The sequence below is a fragment of the Nothoprocta perdicaria genome, unplaced genomic scaffold (assembly GCF_003342845.1).
Source record: "Nothoprocta perdicaria isolate Ctin4 unplaced genomic scaffold, notPer1 scaffold_51, whole genome shotgun sequence".
In the NCBI taxonomy this organism is placed as follows: Eukaryota; Metazoa; Chordata; class Aves; order Tinamiformes; family Tinamidae; genus Nothoprocta; species Nothoprocta perdicaria.
This window is the reverse complement of record NW_020455766.1, coordinates 168,814-186,170: the sequence shown is the minus strand read 5'-3', so window position 1 is coordinate 186,170 and position 17,357 is coordinate 168,814. Positions and strand designations below refer to the sequence as shown.

The window sequence follows — 17,357 nt, the reverse complement described above, 5'->3', positions numbered from 1 at the left end:
TGGCTTTTGATGCCTGTAAGTTTTTATTTCGATACCCTGGATGGGCTGCTGGCAGGTAATTTCAAGTGCATTTTTCCAACATTCTTTTTTTTCCTCCTTTCCTTTTAATTGTACTTTTCATTAACGAGGAGGATTAGATTTGAGTCCCCTGGCCCATTCCTTCGTATCTTCTCGCCTGTCTCTCTGTTATTCAGTGTTGGCAGAGTTGTTAGTGGCCCGAGGACGCACGCTGTGCTGGGAGCTGGGTAGGCCCTGGCGAACGTGTTGGGTTTTCCTTCTGTCTCTTGTTGCTCCATGGGGAGTTTCCTTTGCTCCTTGTGCCGTGTCTGCGTTTTCATCCTTTCTTTTGTCCTGTCTTCAGYGCTGTCAGAGTTCGTCTTCCCGTGGGCTTTCCTGCTGTTACACTGGGCAGTGTCGTTTGCTCAAGTAACGAGCAGGAAAAGGAAAGAGAGAATGGAAAATAGCCCTTCTAAACACTCTTAATTCTGTCTGTTGAAGAAATCTGGGAGAACCAATGTTATCCACTTACAGCACCAAACAGTAGACTGGGCACTGATGTTTACCTAGGGAAAGGGCATATTAAGCAAAATGCATTTCCTGCAAGTGGCTTAACCCGAGCAGCCGTGTGAACTGATAACTTTTGCTGAAGCTCTTGATTGCTGAAATTGCTGAATAGCTAGCTGTGTTTTTTTTTTTAATTAAGTTAATATTTTGTTTTATGAAGTCGCAGATTGCCTTGTTCCACATGTTGAAGATGCAGAGGTTCGTAACAAGACGTACAGGACTGGCGATAAGCTCATAATCAGCTGCCACGACGGCTTCCAGATTCGTTACCCTGACTTAGACAACCTGGTTTCAGTGTGCCAAGACGATGGGACATGGGACAATCTGCCCTTTTGTCAAGGTTTAGTACACCAGAACATCCTCTTTTATAGCTCGTGCATCTCCTCGTAGTTTGCTGTTGTGCTTTTTTCTGCAGCTGTGAGGACATCAACCTTCTAAGCCACCTGTGCAGTACTGGAATAGTTTTAACTTACCTAGGATTTCCCCTTCCCACATTGGTCACTGCAGGAAAGAAGATGCCACCCTCTCCACCTACTTATACTTAAAATGTTACTTTTCTATAATTTTTTTTGCTATAATGTGTCTAAAATTTGTCACAAACACTTTGCATTTTGAAAATAAACCTAGGCTAAATTCTGACCAGAAATTCAGCAAAAGATCTTATGGAGAAATAGTGGTTTTGGACCAATTAACAGTGGAAAGGACTGCAGCTTCCATGGACCTCCACTTGCCCTGTAGCAGAGCCAGAATCTGTTCCCCTCTAGACCCGTAGTTACTGCCTGAGACTTCTGGGTTTGCACATCCCTTGCTGCTACTCAGCTGCCTTTAAAACTGCTTTTAAACTGCTTTTACAAATAGATGCGGTGCTAGTAGAAGTCCCCAACTCTGCTGCGCCGCCTCCTGCGAGGTGTCCCTGCAGGAGGGTCCTGCCAGGGATCCTTAGGGATCCTGTCCTTAGGGATGAACGCTGCTGTAAGGCAGCTCCTGTTCTCCTCATAGCTTTGTGGCATTATTTGTTATTCCCTGATTGCCAGCCATCTTCCCTAGGCATGGTTAACATCAAAAATCAACAGTATCAATGAATACCAAGAGGGTCGTTTCTAAGGACAGGAGGAAAGTGCTTTTTATTTTTATAGTACAAACTGTTTATCTAATTCTCATCTCGAAACAAGCTCAGAATACAGGTGGATAACGGGTCACAAAGTGATGTCATCTGCCACATTCCCTCTTGCTCCTCCTCCGTACTGCACCAAACAGTGGCTGGTCACCATATAGTGGTCAAGGATCAGTAATGCCCATGGTACAAACCCCACAGAAGTAAAACAGGTTCATTCCCAGGTAGCCTCTGACCTCTTTTAAAGTAACTGGTGGTGAGAGGTCCCTTCTTTTAACCAAATCCAAGCCCACTTCCAGGGTTTCTCATGTGAGTACTTAGAGCAAGTTACAGCCCTTCAGACTTCCTTCAAAATCATTAATTCCACCTGCAAATCTTACCCTGTTGTGCACCCTTTGGCACAGCAGCAGTTTTAATATTAAAGCTGGCTTATGTGACTCTCTGTGTTTAAGAGGGGAGCTGTAACTCATGGTTTATATAAATGCCAATCTTTATTTATTAAAGGCTCTGCCTCAGAGCAAAGCTGCCATCTGCCGAAGTGGCGGATGTTTGTGCAGCAAAACCCCATCGTTTCCAGGAAAAATGCCTCAGATTTGCTGCCAGTGGGCCCTGTGATAGTGGCATTAAAAGCATCTCTRAGATGTAGAAGCGTCTGAGGCTGGACCTGTGTGTCCGAGGGGTCCGTGGCAGCTGTGCCCTTGGTGCAGAGCAGTGAACAGCATCGTGCTCCTCAGCTTAGGGACGGGGCAGAGCAAGGTGTGTTGAGACGACTCCGCTAAGCGCCTCATAATAAAAGATGCCTCCCTCTTCTTAATTTGCAGGTTGCCTGCGGCCCCTGGCTCTTCCTCATAGTTACGTTAACGTTTCGGAGCGGGAGGCCTCCTTCCCTGTGGGAGCAGTGGTCTATTACCAGTGCTTCCCCGGCTACCGCCTGGAAGGGGCYGCGCTCCTCCAGTGCATGTATAACCTAATCTGGTCAGATAGCCCACCTAGGTGCCTTGACGTGGAAGGTAAACCTCTTCTTGTTGCTTCCTTCTGCTTCAGAGCTTGCAAGTTTTGCTGTGCGTTTTCGCTTTGGTTTTAACTCGGGGCGGCCTTAAGGTGCAGCGTTTGCACGGGCCGTGCCGCGCGTGTCCATAGCTGCTCGTGGTTCCTACAAAGCGTGTGCTCCGGGGGTGTCCTGAGCACGAGGGCTGGGGTTATTAACAGCTTTGCCTGCAAAACGCAAGTTCTTTGCTGCTTTTGTAATAAAAACATGATGGGAATGCACATTCACAAGCAGATGGGCTGAGTATCTCTAGATGCGAATATAAATCCACTTTCTACCCAAATAATACTCTGTACTGACTTATTTGGGGGTGTCAGGGTGCAAACATTGCTCASTGTCTCGTGATGTTGCATTCTTGAATATTTGTTGGCCCTCGGGGTAGTTAAACTTCCAGAAGGATTTGCAGCAAAAGGGGCTGAGTTATGTATGAGCTTATGGATCTGAGCCACAAAGGCTAGAGGTGAAGGTTGCCCCTCCAGCAAGGGCAGTCCAGCACTGTAGCGGAATGTGGGGATATTGCCGTGTATTTGTATTGGCATTCCGTACATCTAAAACAAARGTACCAAATAGACTGCCTGCTCCATATGTCAGCACATCCCTGTGAACTACCTTCTGCCATCCTCACAGCACATCTTGAATGAAACATCCAGGAGGTTACCAGAATCCAAATACACCCTTTATGCTCATGCCCTTAAAAGGAGGATGTGTGTGTAGATATATGCTAGATATCTATATGTAGCGTTTAGTAAAAGCAATTATAGTGATATATCTACTGCTTATGTCACCTAGCTGAACATTGAGCATTCTTGGAGTGCAGGAATTTGCCAGCAGCATCAACAAAGTGAGACATGACTCGAAAGTAATAAAATGATTCTTACTTTTAATTGACAATTAAATTTTCAAAATTCAAAAATGCCTCTGCAATTTCCGGATGGGGTAAGAGCAGTTGTATTTTTTTTGGTGAGCACACCATAAAAATTTAAGCATAAATCAGCTCTTTGTAACCCATTTTTCAGAGGGTTTATGTGTTGTTTTTCTATAACACAGAAAATTAAAACTTAAAATAACTAGGAAGGCCTTGTTAGACTTAATCAAAGCAGTATAACCATTACACAAACTGAATACAAGTCACCAATCAGGAAAGTAAGAAAAACACAGAAACTCAAGCATATAAATAGAAGATGTTAAATGTGAGCATTTTTCCTTCACTTAACGCAGGTGAAAGCCCCAGCAGCCATTCCTGCTCCTGGCAAAATACCTGGGAAAATTCAAAAATTCATTAACTTTAATGCGAGCAAGATGAGGTCTCTCATCTGTCTTACTTGTGTTAAAACGTCTTTTTTTTTTTTTTTTCAGTACCTTAAAATATGGTTCAAGAGTTATTGCCTATTTTATCTTTTCAATAAGAGGCCAGCAGCTGCTACCCCCAGGTCAAGGTGCTGGCCAGTGGCCCCAGAGCTCGTCTGCTGATCTTTGGATCTTTGCCCTCAGGAAAGAAGATTTTTCTGATAATTAAAATCAGAACCGACCGCAGTGCAGGCAGGTTGCAGCCAGCCCTGCAAAGCCAGGCGGTTGTTTCACCGAAGTGGCTGTTTCCAGACAACTTGTTGCCCATCAAGCAGATAGGGACGGCTCGAGCTCAGATGGATGAGTATTTACTGCTATGAGATCCCCTTCTTGCACACTGGTAACTTTGCTGAATTTACAATATTCAGGCTGGTTTTTGAGTGTCTGCCTCAAGCTGAATCATTTGGGCCACTTCAGCTGAAGTGGTTCAGATATTTCCAAGAACAGGGTTAGAGGAAATTGTGTTGTTTTGCCAACATTAGAAATTTTTGCAATCATTTAGATGCACCTTAGCATTGAACTTTCTTTTCCTTTAATTCTTTGATTCACATATTCTACTTAAGCTCTTAAGATCCTTTTATTGTCATGCAGATTTTTTTTGAATTTCCTTTTATGCTGAAATTTTTAAACATATCCAAGAATGATATATAAAAATCTAAGGAAAATGTCAATTTATTTATTAATATTATTTTTAGAGTAACAATTTAAGATTAATGATCCATCCATAGAAGGTATTGTGAGTTAGTTGTACCTTCTGTAAAATCAGATGCACAAATAATGAAAAAAAATCACTTTTAATTTGAGAAAATTATCATATGAGATATAAAAATTGTACTGTATTTTACTGTATTTTACTGCATGTAGAGTATGCTACAAATACAAGTAAATCCTGGAGAGTTAGGTGTGAATACTTAGTAGAGGTTTAAAATGGTTATTATAAACCTGAAGGCAGATGCTAAAAGAGAAGGTCTGATAATTTATGGCATGGAACCTGGAAAGTAAAAAGCAGTAAGGAGCAGGGTAGCACTACAGCTGAAATGCCACATTCACTTCATATTTCAAAATGTAGCAGTTCACACTTTCTAACCAGTTGCAGGTCTATTCTAGAACTCCATCACYATATTAAAATTGCTAAGACCAAAGACTTTGATCAACATTGAACTCTAAATCTGATAAACCACACCCTTGAAATATTTTAAATTCTTGCTGAAATTTCTTGRTGAAATTCTGATATAGCAGCATACTGAGAACAAAAGACAAAATCTGTCTGCAGTCAGTTTACATCCAGAAGTCTTTATTCTCTCTTTATTCTAAGTGAGCAATCCTAAGCCTGGGATAGCACAAATGGATTTCTCTCTTCCTGCATTTTTGTTGGCATTGAGACSGCCTCAGATAAATTTCAACATGACAAACTGATGTGTATGCCCGGGCAGCATAATGTTGGTGCATCAGATCTCCAGCAGATAAAAATTCTGCAGAGGGACCAGAGGGCAGCAATAAAAGCAAGTGGTGAAATGCTATAGTAGGAAGGAATGAAGTGAGGTATATGCCACGATTCTTCTCTGTGCTTATAGCTGTTCAGTGTGCATGCAGGAGAGAGMGCAAAGTAAATACCACGAGGCAGCAATCAGGTCATCCAAGTCAACTTGAGTTAATGTAAGATTGATCAATAGCCTTGGTTTTAATTGCTGACGTGAGTGGATTTTCAGGTGGTTCTCACTGCCTAGAGCCATATGCTCTGGAAATGACAACCCACAGTAAATCCTGAAGTAGCTGCAGCCARGAATAGCTGTGAACACCTACATGTTGGCATGTTGGTGACACCTTCACCTTCATGGCCAAAGGATGAAGTAGGCTCTTGGTCTTTTACTCTGGGGTGACCAAGAGTCTTAGAAGGCTGGTGTGATGAAGTAACTTAAAAGGAAATATCCCAATACCTTCTATTTCCAGTAGATATATTGTGAGGTGAAATGGAAAGAAAGCAAGAAAAGATTTTGAAACAGTGATATACAACAGTGRTCACTTTACAGCTCTGCTTTTAAGGGGTGAACGGTTTGAAGAACAGTCTTCAATTAGAAGATGCTGTTTGAAGAAGATAAATACTCTTATGTTTCTGAGTGAATTTTCCTGTTTTGCATTGCGGAAACCTTCTTTGATCTTGCTTTGATCTTATCTACTTGTTCATAGTTTTCCAAGAAAGGCAACAGAACGGCGACACATAAATGATCTGTTTCTGCTTGATGCATGGGACTGTTGGTGTAAATCGTCATTTTACACCYGCTCTGTTGCCTGTGAATCTTTCAGAAAGTCCTTAGCATTTCCAAAATTAGCTGAGCTCTTTTATGCAGCCAGAGCTTCTGCCCCAAACTTTCACGTCAGCTGCCAGATGCAGGTAGAATTTTACCTGCAGAGTTCAAAGTATGCTGAGGATTGGATGGGGGGAGCAGACAAATTTCCTCCCAAGGCCTGCTTTACAGTTTCAATCTTTAATTGTATCTGGCACAGCTCCTCTGAAAGGAAAAGCACAATATGTTTTCTAACGTGAAAGCAAAATATCTCTGTGTCTGATGGACATGTCCATTGACTTTGCTTATTGCAGTCAGAGAAGCTCTTATACGAGTSGGGGGAACTGTAGCTATGAAGTCTCTGCCTCAGAAAGTCTCCTTGGCACATACATAGTTCTTAACTTTCAGTCATAGGAGTCAAAGTTTCAAATGTGACTGTTTCACCAAACAGTTTAGTCAAACACCTTCTGATTAGGCTAAAAATCAGTACTCYTGTGGGACTCCATAGTCTTGTAGGTTGTTTTTTTGTGCCATTATAGTGCCCATAGTTTTCTCCTTTTTTTTCCTCCTGGTCTCAGTCCATTGGGAATGACTCCCTGTATTTTTCCTTCTCCTGAGTGCTATAGTTTGATTTCTTCAGCCTTCAGCTAAGCTATAGGACACAGCTCTTCTGGATCTGGCACCTTTCACAAGGAGCTGGCTCCAGACTCACACCCATCTTGGGTCTCAGAAATTAAGCCAAGTGCTGGTCTCTGGTTCTCAAATTCTTTGAGGGACCATCACTGATTATAAAGTCAGTCATTCATGATAAACAGAGACCAACCTAGGACAGAGTGATGAAGACAACTAAAATGGTATCTTCTCTAATGGAGACTGCAGACCTGGCCCTCCACTGCTGCAGGCTCATAATCCAGTTCTGTAGTTTAAATAACAGCTTCACTTTTTAACTTACAATTTATGGGAGAAAGATCACTCGGGATGTGCTTCACTGTGTGCATTTTGCAAAGATCTGCATTTGAAACTGCAGATCTGGGCATGAGGAGCAATGCTGCCCGGGTTGTCACGCTGCTGACGGCGGTTTCATGGCAGATGACTGGGATGAGCCTGAGATGTCCATGGGAATTCAGCTGGGGGAACTGCAAAACCCACTCTGTAATTTGTACCTATGGGAGAAAGGAAGCTCTGTGCAGGATAAATGACTGTAAATGACCTTCTGTTTCCCTTTAGGAATTAGCTAATGATAAGCTATTTATTAAAATAGGCTTGGAACTAGTTTTATAATGTCTCACTTAGGCTCATGCAGCTGGTATGAGTGATAACAATTTGCAGCAAGTTGGCATTTGTCAGAGCTAGGAAAGAGAAGAGATTTTTCATAAAAACTTAATTATTGAATTAGTTTTGCAGTTTCTGCAAGGTGAAAAGTGCTTCTTGCTGTGAACATCGGAAAGGTTTATRGTGCTATTGCAACCGATAGAAAATTAGGGCAAGTTTATCCTGGGGGGAGAGGAAACAGCATGGAGTCAGGAGACCAGGTTATATTTCAAGCTGCCACTGATTTTATGAATGGTCTAGAAGTTTTTGCTTAAGTATTAAGTATTTGTTTTTTAGTTGTTTGTTTTTTGTTGGTTTTTTTTTTCAGAAGAAAAATATGTAGATGGCATTGTGAAGGTTAAGTATTTGGGGATTGAAAAGAACTTAGAAATTACTGGCCAAAAGTTGAGGATTTTGAATTATTCTTGCTGTAGGCTTTCAATGAATAAACCCAATAACATTTGCTGGCAACTTCAGGGTTCAAAATAATCATCCTGTGTCTCCAAGTCATGTCTGCTATCAGGATTAACAGCTTACTTCATATAGCACTGGACACTTAGATGTTTCTGTTGTTGCCTTGATTCTGGTGCTACTCTTGCTATTTTGGTGTGGGGGTAGTGGGGACAATTTCTCACAGCTGACTTTTCAAACACAAATTCAGTGGGCTCAAGGCTTTTCTGTGCATCCCCAACCTGTACTCCCTCCATTCACAACGCTGACAGCATCTATTATAGAAATGCACTGTTGATRTATCGGTGTTTGTGTAGGAGGTTGTGCTGGGGAGCCACAGGGARCCTTTACTGGGTCCCCTGCCCCATTTATCACGTGTGGGAGCTAAGGACGTCTTGTGCACTCCAGCTGGGTATGTCCATCTCAGCAGCGTGTACCCAAACTGGTAGCAGGAATATAAAGCTATCCAAGTAGAAGAATAGTCTGAAGACTGAGGACTCCCATGTGTTTCCCCCAGAACACTAATTTGGAAAGTGAATTTGGAAGAAAAGATAAATTCCACCTGCTTTTCTATTGCCGTCTTCTTCCCTCCACCAGTTCCCTTGCCATTCTTAGCAAGACCAATGCTGTGTTTAATCAGTAATCCGCAAATGACTCACCGAGATGCACAAACATGTGTGTGATGTGGTTGCTGAAACAGCCTTGATAGSTGCTTTGGCCCAGGCTGATGTGGCCTTGGGTTGTGGCAGCTGCAGCTCCCAACGCAAAGCTCAGGGTGCCATGGGGAAGAGTGGCCGTGACTGTGGGCAGTGTTTGAGGTAGGACATACTCGRTCATCTTTGGTGACCCAAATCTCCTATAGCCTGACATGGGTTCTCTGCTCTTCCTGCAAGCAATTTTTCATTTTTTTCATGAAAAACAGTCAGAGAGGAAGGGCCATGGCTTATCTCATAGGAGAGGCCTTAGCTGCAAATGCTGCTAGGAGCGGTAGGGAAAGGACCTCACATCAAATCAAGAATTCCTCCCTTCAGCTTCTTTGAGTAAGCATAGTGCCGGGCATCCCAGTAGGGATCTGTTTGCCATAGGAACACACTCGTTCTTTCATTTTTGATTAAACACTCAGCTTTTGCACCGAAAATGCTGTGCTATAAAGTGCCTGTAAGTCTCCCCCCAGTAAAAATAAATCTTTTACAGCCAGTGGCCAATTGCTCTATAAAGGCTGATTCTGAGATCTGGGGTCACATGCTGCAAAATCCCTAGCAGACACTATGTGATTTAATGTCCCTCCCTCTGMCAGGCTCCAGAGTTGAGGATATATATGTGGGGTCCTCTAATGTTAGCTGCCAGAAAATGCTATTGGATTGCCAGTGTGGGTGCTGTCATTGGCATATTAAAGTCTGGGAAGCCTTATCAAGTGAATGAAACCTGTTGGCACTAAAGAAATAGTGTCCTGTTTGGGAACAGCACCTAATTTCTTTCAGCTGTAAGAAATTTCTGAAGTAGATTTAATTTTTGCCTATGTTTGCTTATTGCCCATATTGCTGTTGGCTTTGACAGTGAAAATGCACTTGTCAGAGACACTTTCATTTTAAGTTGTTTCTGATTATTTTCATTTTTGAAGATGGATGCATTTGCCTGAGGTCTGTGCTGTGTAATTTCTATCCGCAGTAAGGGCTGATCACTGAGGAGGCTTGAGCTTTAACTTCCCTGAGTGAAATTCAGTGGTCTCAGGTTTGCTAGCTGRGTTTTAGGCCATATTTGACCTGGCATATTCCTTTAATAACTAGTTTCTTAAAGGGTATCAAACATTCTTGACAGGTAGCAGACACACACAGTCTAGAGAGCTGCAGAGAACTTGCATGGCCGCCAAACGCAAGGTGAGTATCAGCTGTAGAGGTCTGATCTGCTAAGACGAGTGCTCCTGCACTGCAAATCTCCTGCCTTTGGGGAGGCAGGAGTGCTCTGCAGCCCCCAGCCTTGCTGTTAACCATCTCACTTCTCTGGGATCCAAACTAAGGCCACCTAACGGCACTCCTCCCATTGACTTCAAAGGCTATTGGGCCGATGATGGTGGAAATGGAGCAGGTTGTGTGGTGCTCCAGACAGGCTCCTCTGTGGCTGTTCAGGCTGCAACTCRTCTGATTTGATTAGGAAAAGAAAGCTCTGAAATGAGGGTTTAGTGACTGTTATTCACTGTGCTTGCAGAGGGACCCAACYGCCAGTTTCCCCATGTAAACTGGAATTCCTTAAACAGGATTAATATGTAATTCAGAGGCAGTGGGGAGATATCCCAGGTGAGTGGAAACCTCTGAGTCTGACAGCAGCAAGGAGCACGATCTCAACTGAGCTCAACTCCATTTTAAACCTGCTCCATTGCATCTGCTATTCATTAAGGACTTAGTAAAAGAGCTGTTATCAGAGGGGAAAAAAAAGTATTTATAACTTCTCTGTTTCATTAATACTTCTAATTTGTGACCAATGCCCTACAGAACTGTAAAGAAGTACTTACAAAGGCTTCCAGACAGCACTAACACACTATCATTGCTCTTTAGATAGGGAGGGTGTTAGTGGAAGAGGTGGCACCCGTTTCTAGCATGAGGACCATGTTCGGCACTAACGTTCTTGTTTTCAGGTTTTATAAAATACATCTCCCACTGGTAAATATGCTGCCTGCCCTGGGCATATCTGGGTTGCATTTTTCTAATCTGACTGGGGATGTGTCACTCCAGAGCTGATCCACGTTGCTGGCAGAGCGATCCTGTGGCAGTTTTCCATCRAGGAGACTGCTTTTTTGGGGGCCCTTCAGGGCATTAACAGACCAGGAGCTGCAAGGGGCTGCACATTGGGCTGGCTCCTGGGTCCTGCCCAAGTCAGCTGCGAGGAAGGGACATTGAGGTGGCTGCCTCCCTTTGCTTGCTGGCTATTCACATAGATCATAAAAACAGAGCAGGTTTCCTGGCAATAGGACAGAACTGTTGCTTCCACTGTTTTTTTTTTTTTTTTCTTTTTAAGAGAGAAATTCTCTCTGATATGGACAAAAGGCGTCTTTGCTGCTCTTTTGGTGTCACACCTTTACCCTGTTCTTAGGAATTGTTTTCACTCTTGAATTACTTCCCGCCAAAATATTTTTCTTTCCTCTGGGTCTAGAGCCACTGGAAAATATGCTGAGTATTGAGGATGTGAATCTTTCTGTGAATTACTTGCTGTGATTTCAAGTTATTATTAAGCCTTGCCCGGGAAAATGCAAACAAACCCACGGCTCCAGGGGATGGGGAGCAGTCATCGCTGCGCATTGTAATCAGCTGCTCTTGAAGATTCATTTAATGTCTTGTTGTGCAGATTTTTTTTTTATGAAATGCATTATTCATGTAACAAGCTTCACAGGGGAAAGCAGCTGAGTCGTAATTCCCGGGAAGGCTCTTCCTTGGAGAAGTGGCGTTTTCATTATTTAAATCAGTGCAGTAGGTCCTCACGGCGCGCGGGAGGCAAGAAGTGATGGGAACAGCCTGTAGATGGGGCACCGATCCAGTTAGTTGCTCAGAAGGGAAATAAAATAACCCACATCACCAACTTAAGCCCTTTTGGGGTCAATATGTAATCACTTAGAAGTGGTAGTACTGTGGGTTTGGTTTTTTTCTGCTGTCTGTGTTAGGAGCATATGACAAAATAGGGATGAACTAGTACTTGCCTAGCAAAACAGTTTTCTCTTTTATAAAAATGCTGCTTTTGAACAGCTTTATCCACTGCTGTTTCCTAGAGATGCCTCCCTCAGTCCTCTATTTAGTTCTCCCAGCCTTTYGCTAGCTCTTTTACCCACTTCGCTGACGTTTTCTCTCCTTTTCTGCTTCTCTGTGTGCCCAAGTGTGTCCCCTGCCTCCGATGGTGGCCCATGGAGACTACATCTGCCACCCGCGGCCRTGCGAGCGCTACAACCACGGCACCGTGGTGGAGTTCTACTGCGACCCCGGCTACACGCTCACCAACGACTACAAATACATCACGTGCCAGTACGGAGAGTGGTTCCCCTCCTACCAAGTGTACTGTGTCAAAACAGGTGATGGGGCGCTCCTGCCTTTGCTTCTRTTCCCCCTGTAGTCCCTCGGTTTGGGAGTAAATTTGTTGCTTAATGACAAACATTTCCTTTTTAAGATGCTATTAGATGTAGTATATCTTAGCTGATCCTAAGCAACTTCACTAGTTAGCCATTCAAATGGGTATTTTTGGTATTTGGGATGTTTTGGTATATCTGGGTATTTGTGTGTGTGTGTGAATAAGGCAGATTCATGACTGCAAGTTTGAAAAAAGCAACGGTGAAAAGGTAAAAGTCCAGCCCCTTGTGGCAGCTTATGGGTAGCATTGCTTTGCTTTTAGCATCTGGGGCTGGATCTGTGTGTGCTTACAGCACATATGTTATGAGATCCTGCGTCCCAACTGTCAATACTAAGTATTGTTGAAGACTTCATACCAAATGACAACAGTAATCAAACACTGCTTTTGTATTGCCATTCTGTTGCAGAGCAAACCTGGCCAAGTACGCAGGAGACCCTCCTGACTACGTGGAAAATAGTGGCATTTACTGCTACCAGTGTTTTATTAGTACTTCTACTGGTTATCTTAGCCAGGATGTTCCAGACCAAATTTAAGACACATTTTCTTCCAAGGTTTGTACTGTTTTCTTTCTCGTTTATTCGTTTTGAAGGTTTAGGATTGAGTTTTGACGTGTATCGCTCCATGCTGGGGAAGCAGAGGGACACATGAGCTGGGCAGATCCCTCTGCTCCTATGTAGAGCAGGAGGACCTCCTGATCCAGGGGTACGAAGGGCACCCCGGGAAGCACTGGCAGGCCCTTGGGCAAGGAGGATGCAGTGCAGAGCTGGGCACATGCTCTGTGGGAGTAATTAGAGCTCGAATACTGGGAACTGCTGCTTTTGCATGGGAAAATGTCTGGCAGTATTTTAAAGGGTTTTTTTTTTCCTTTTTTTTTTTAAGTTAATTTTTCAGGTGGGAAGGGAATTCTTGAATACCGTGGGATTAGTAATRTAAGCTTTAAGAAAGGTTTTCCTTTTCTCTGTGGACATATTTATATAAAAATTCAGCACAGCTGCCTGAGGATGTTTTCCCTTTGAGAGTATTATTTTGGTCATGATTCATAGAAGTCTCCTACATCCTACTTTGCCTCTGTAAAATACTGTGCAGCTATGGCCACTGAATCTCACAGTGTTCCCCATGACACAAGCTGGTGGGCATTACTGTTTCACAACTGGAAAACAAAGGCAGCCAYGCCAGGCTATAGGTAAAGCTATAGAGCGAGCTAATCCTGTGTATGGGTGCTGACTTGTTCTTAATTTACAGTTTGTGCTCAATCTGCTTCTCTCTTACTCTTTCTCATGTGTCTCTATTCTACCATGCACAAAAAGGAGAGATGGGAAAGCTGTAAGTCAGCAAATGTGTCCCTGTGCCAAAGCGGCAGCAAGGGCTTGGTGATCTTAATGTCTAAATGTGCCCATGAGTGTGTATGGATTATATAAATTTATATACATATATGCATATGTATACAAATACAGCATATGAGGAGCAGATATTACAACGAGATATTTAGGATAAYGCAGCAGGAATAGTGTTATAGCCTGTACTGGCCTAGCCTGTGGAAGTGGCCTTCTACCCTCCTCTTTTCAGATGTTTTCGTCTCCTGAAACTATGTAGGTAGGACTAATTCCCTCCTGTTTTGACTTGATTTGCTGCTAAGTAGGTTCTTTAGGGTTTATCAGATCTTCCCAATGTAATAGAAATGTTTCTTTGTTCTTTTGTTGCTGCTGTGATCTTATATCCACGGTATATCCTATGGCTGGTCCAGCAAGCGATGCCCTTTCCCTCTTCCATGAACGCACTTTCCCTCCCTCTCTAAACCATGCTCCACCCTCCTGCTTTTATTTATCCGCTCGTACCAAATCCCACCCAACTGTCAATCTGAACAGAGTTTTGTAGGACCACAAAGGGTCCGTCCTGCAAACGCTGCTGCTGGACGAGCAGGCTTGGGTTCAAGCTGCCGCGTCCCAGCTCTCCCTGACCACGGCTCTGTCTGCCACAGGGGCCACCCGGAGGGCTCCGCGGGCGACCCGGACTTCGTGGTGGTGGACGGCGTCCCCGTCATGCTGCCTTCCTACGACGAAGCCGTGAGCAGCGGCCTAACCGCCCTGGCGCCTGGATACGCTGCCGCCGCCACGGGCCGCGGGCACCTTCTGCAGGCAGAAGACCAGAATCCGCCGGCGTATCCYGGCCCCAGGACCGCGGACCCGCTGCCCAGCGAACTGGAGGCCTGCAGTGGCGTGTCGGGCTCTGCGGAGCTCCTCCAAAGCCTGTCCTCGCCCGCCGCGTGCCAGGCGGGCGCGCTCCCAGACACGGGCCGGCCGGACACGTCCCCGAGCACCGCATCCACGAGCCCACGTGTCGACATCGCCGACGGTGAGTGCCCGCCAGCGAGCAGCAGCCGCTCATYTCGGAGCACAGACCCTGCTGTGGTGGCCACAGGGCACCGCGGACCTGCTCTTACTCCCTCCGTGTTTTCACCAAGTCTGGAAGTGCGGAATAACCTGCCGCTCAGTCAGTCACAGCAGTGCGTGTCTGTGGTGTCCCCCTGCTAGCTGCGGTGCAAGAATGGAACAGGCTGCCCAGGRAGGTTGTGGAGTCTCCTTCTTTGGAGATCTTCAAAACCTGCTTGGACACAGCCCTGTGCTRTGTGCTCTAGGTGACCCTGGGTGAGCAGGGAGGGTTGGACTAGATGACCTCTGAGGTCCCTTCCAACCTTAAGCATTCGATGATTCTATCCTCTGTGGATGCTGACTCAGTGACTAGTGCAGCAGAAGGGACATTTTGCATTTATTCTTTTGTGGATTTGGGAAAATATGGGTGGYATTAGTAAATTCATTTCATGTAGGCCTTATATCAAAAATGAGGGTAGGACAGGAAGCAGCATGTATTGCTTGGGTTTTTGCAGTGTGCTTTTACAAGCTTGCCAACTTAAAATACTTGGCAAACGTAGAAGGAAGTTACAATCAGTAATCGTTCTTTTCCGTAATCAGTAATTCATTCTTTTTCTCTAGAAATCCCACTGATGGAAGAAGAGCCTTAGCCAGCACAGAGGTGTCACCACGGCTTCGCCCCCTCCAGTGAAATGAATCAGGAGCATTTAGAGATAGGAAAGACTATCGAAGCATTTGAGGAGGGTCTTTTTTCTTACCTATCAATCTTCCACAGGACGATGTCACCAGATTGCGTGCACATCTTCCCCCGCAGTGGGGATAACAGCATCAGCATTTGGAACAGCAGTTTTATGAATGAATCCTGGGGATTTGATGAGAGCAGATGTAGAAGAGGAACTGTGGCTTTTCAGAAATGAAATGTATATCTGCATCGCAGAAAGTCATACGGTTCTGTAGAAATACTGTTGGATTTTGATACTAACTGCCTCACAAAAGCATGTCAAAGTATGTATATTTGCTTATAAAGACTGCTTTAAATGAACTATGGACCTCTAGKTTATGAAGAATCCTTATAAATTGAAAGAAAAAATAGTATTGAAATGCAGAAAAGGAGAAAGACCCTCTTTGACTTTCCTCTGTTAACCAGGAAGCTTTTGGTTTAGTTGTTGGTGATTTTGTTTCAGACCATGTCTGCAGAAAAATAAAACAGAAATGTTGGGATTCATATATACTTTGATGTATGATAGCAAATATATATAAATATATATATATATATATATTTAAAGATTCTTAAAGAGAAAGAAAATGAAAGACTCCAGGTCATATCATGATTTGGAGATTTTTTTAAAGGTAAGGCAGAATTTATATCATATACAATATTCAAGGTAAAGTATTGATATTTGTATTTATGCAAGACTTATGTGATTACATTGCATTTGATAAATCCTGCTGTAATATGAAAGATCTATAAAGTGTTAAAATTCTGAAATATTTGCTTAATAAATGTTGAATTGTCGCGGTTCAACATTTATTAAGCTCGTAAATATATATACTGGAGTAATCTACAGTCATAGCCCAGAGCACTGCCTTGCCCCTCTMCTTTGTGGTAGTATTCTGAGCCATTATTGTAGAATACTTTTTAATAAAATAATAAAGTTCAGTTTCAAATCTTTTGACTTACCACACTGTGTCTAGTTGGCCTTTCTTTCTCTCCCTCACTTCTCTGACTAGCTCCTCACCTGGAAGCTCGGATGGCAGCAGAGCACCTGGTTAGGGCCATTCTCAGCTTTTAGTTCAATATCTGGAGACAGGCAAACAGTGTTTCCCTTGAAGCAGAGCACATGAGATGAGAGCAGCAGTGACAGATTTGGTGGATGCTACAGTGGTCTTTTTTCTTCTCTCCTTTGCATGCCAATGCATGCAGCATTATGTTAAACCCTGTATGAATGGCCCACCTGTCTGGTATTACAGGCTATTTATTATTTGTCAGGGCTATTTACTGAAGGCCAAGTAGATTTCCCATCTTATTTTGGTATTATTCCAACTAAAAATATGTTAAACTGGCAGTGCTTTAAGGAAGAACTCACCTAATGTTGACTGGTAGATGCCATCCTGTGGGATAATCCAAACAAAGGAAAAAACCAAGAGATCAAGTTCTGCTTTAATGCATGAAGTAAACCAATAATATCTCTATAACTATACACAGAGGATCAGTACAGTTTGCTCTGTTATTTCTTCATAGTTTTTATTTATTTATTTATTTATTTATTTATTTATTTATTTATTTATTTTGGGGTAGGATCTAATGGCCCCATTCATGAGTCAAGACAGTAATATGATAGACACTCTATCCAGGCAGATATTCACCTATGTGATTATGGCAACTATATATGACAGCACAACCAAGAGGCAATTATTAAAATACTTCCAACTATTCAGCAGTGGCATTGATGAGAATGAAGCGATTCTGTAAATATTCCATAGTCTCCTCCATTCGTGCTTAAAGATGATATGCAAATTTTTCACAAGGAAGTGTCTCAATTGCAGTTGTATCGTCAGGTTTATCTCGGAGCCAGATCAACTGGATATTAGCACTTTCTTTGCCACCCCCTTCTTTATAGGTCTCACGCTTTCCAGGTGAACTTACACTATGAACTGAAGTTCAGGGTTGCCACCCCAGGAAGATATATTTGAGTGCTGTAATACCAGCCTTGAAGGACCTCTCAGGCATACGGTCAGTTTTTTTTTTTTCATAATAT

The 17,357-nt window shown here is 43.3% G+C and overlaps 1 protein-coding gene across 2 annotated transcripts in view; it reads left to right on the top strand.

Annotated features, from left to right (window-relative positions):
* Positions 1–16,102, top strand: part of SUSD4 (sushi domain containing 4) — a 55,806-nt gene extending 39,704 nt beyond the window's left edge. The window contains exons 3-8 of one of the 2 annotated variants that reach the window (XM_026048113.1): positions 725–904; positions 2,500–2,688; positions 11,982–12,173; positions 12,636–12,780; positions 14,208–14,581; positions 15,220–16,102. In XM_026048113.1, the coding sequence (XP_025903898.1) occupies positions 725–904; positions 2,500–2,688; positions 11,982–12,173; positions 12,636–12,780; positions 14,208–14,581; positions 15,220–15,248 (1,109 nt within the window). In that variant the 3' untranslated portion in view covers positions 15,249–16,102. The remainder of the gene's footprint in view (positions 1–724; positions 905–2,499; positions 2,689–11,981; positions 12,174–12,635; positions 12,781–14,207; positions 14,582–15,219) is intronic. The other variant, XM_026048114.1, reaches the window with a different exon arrangement.
* Positions 16,103–17,357: the final 1,255 nt, after the last annotated feature.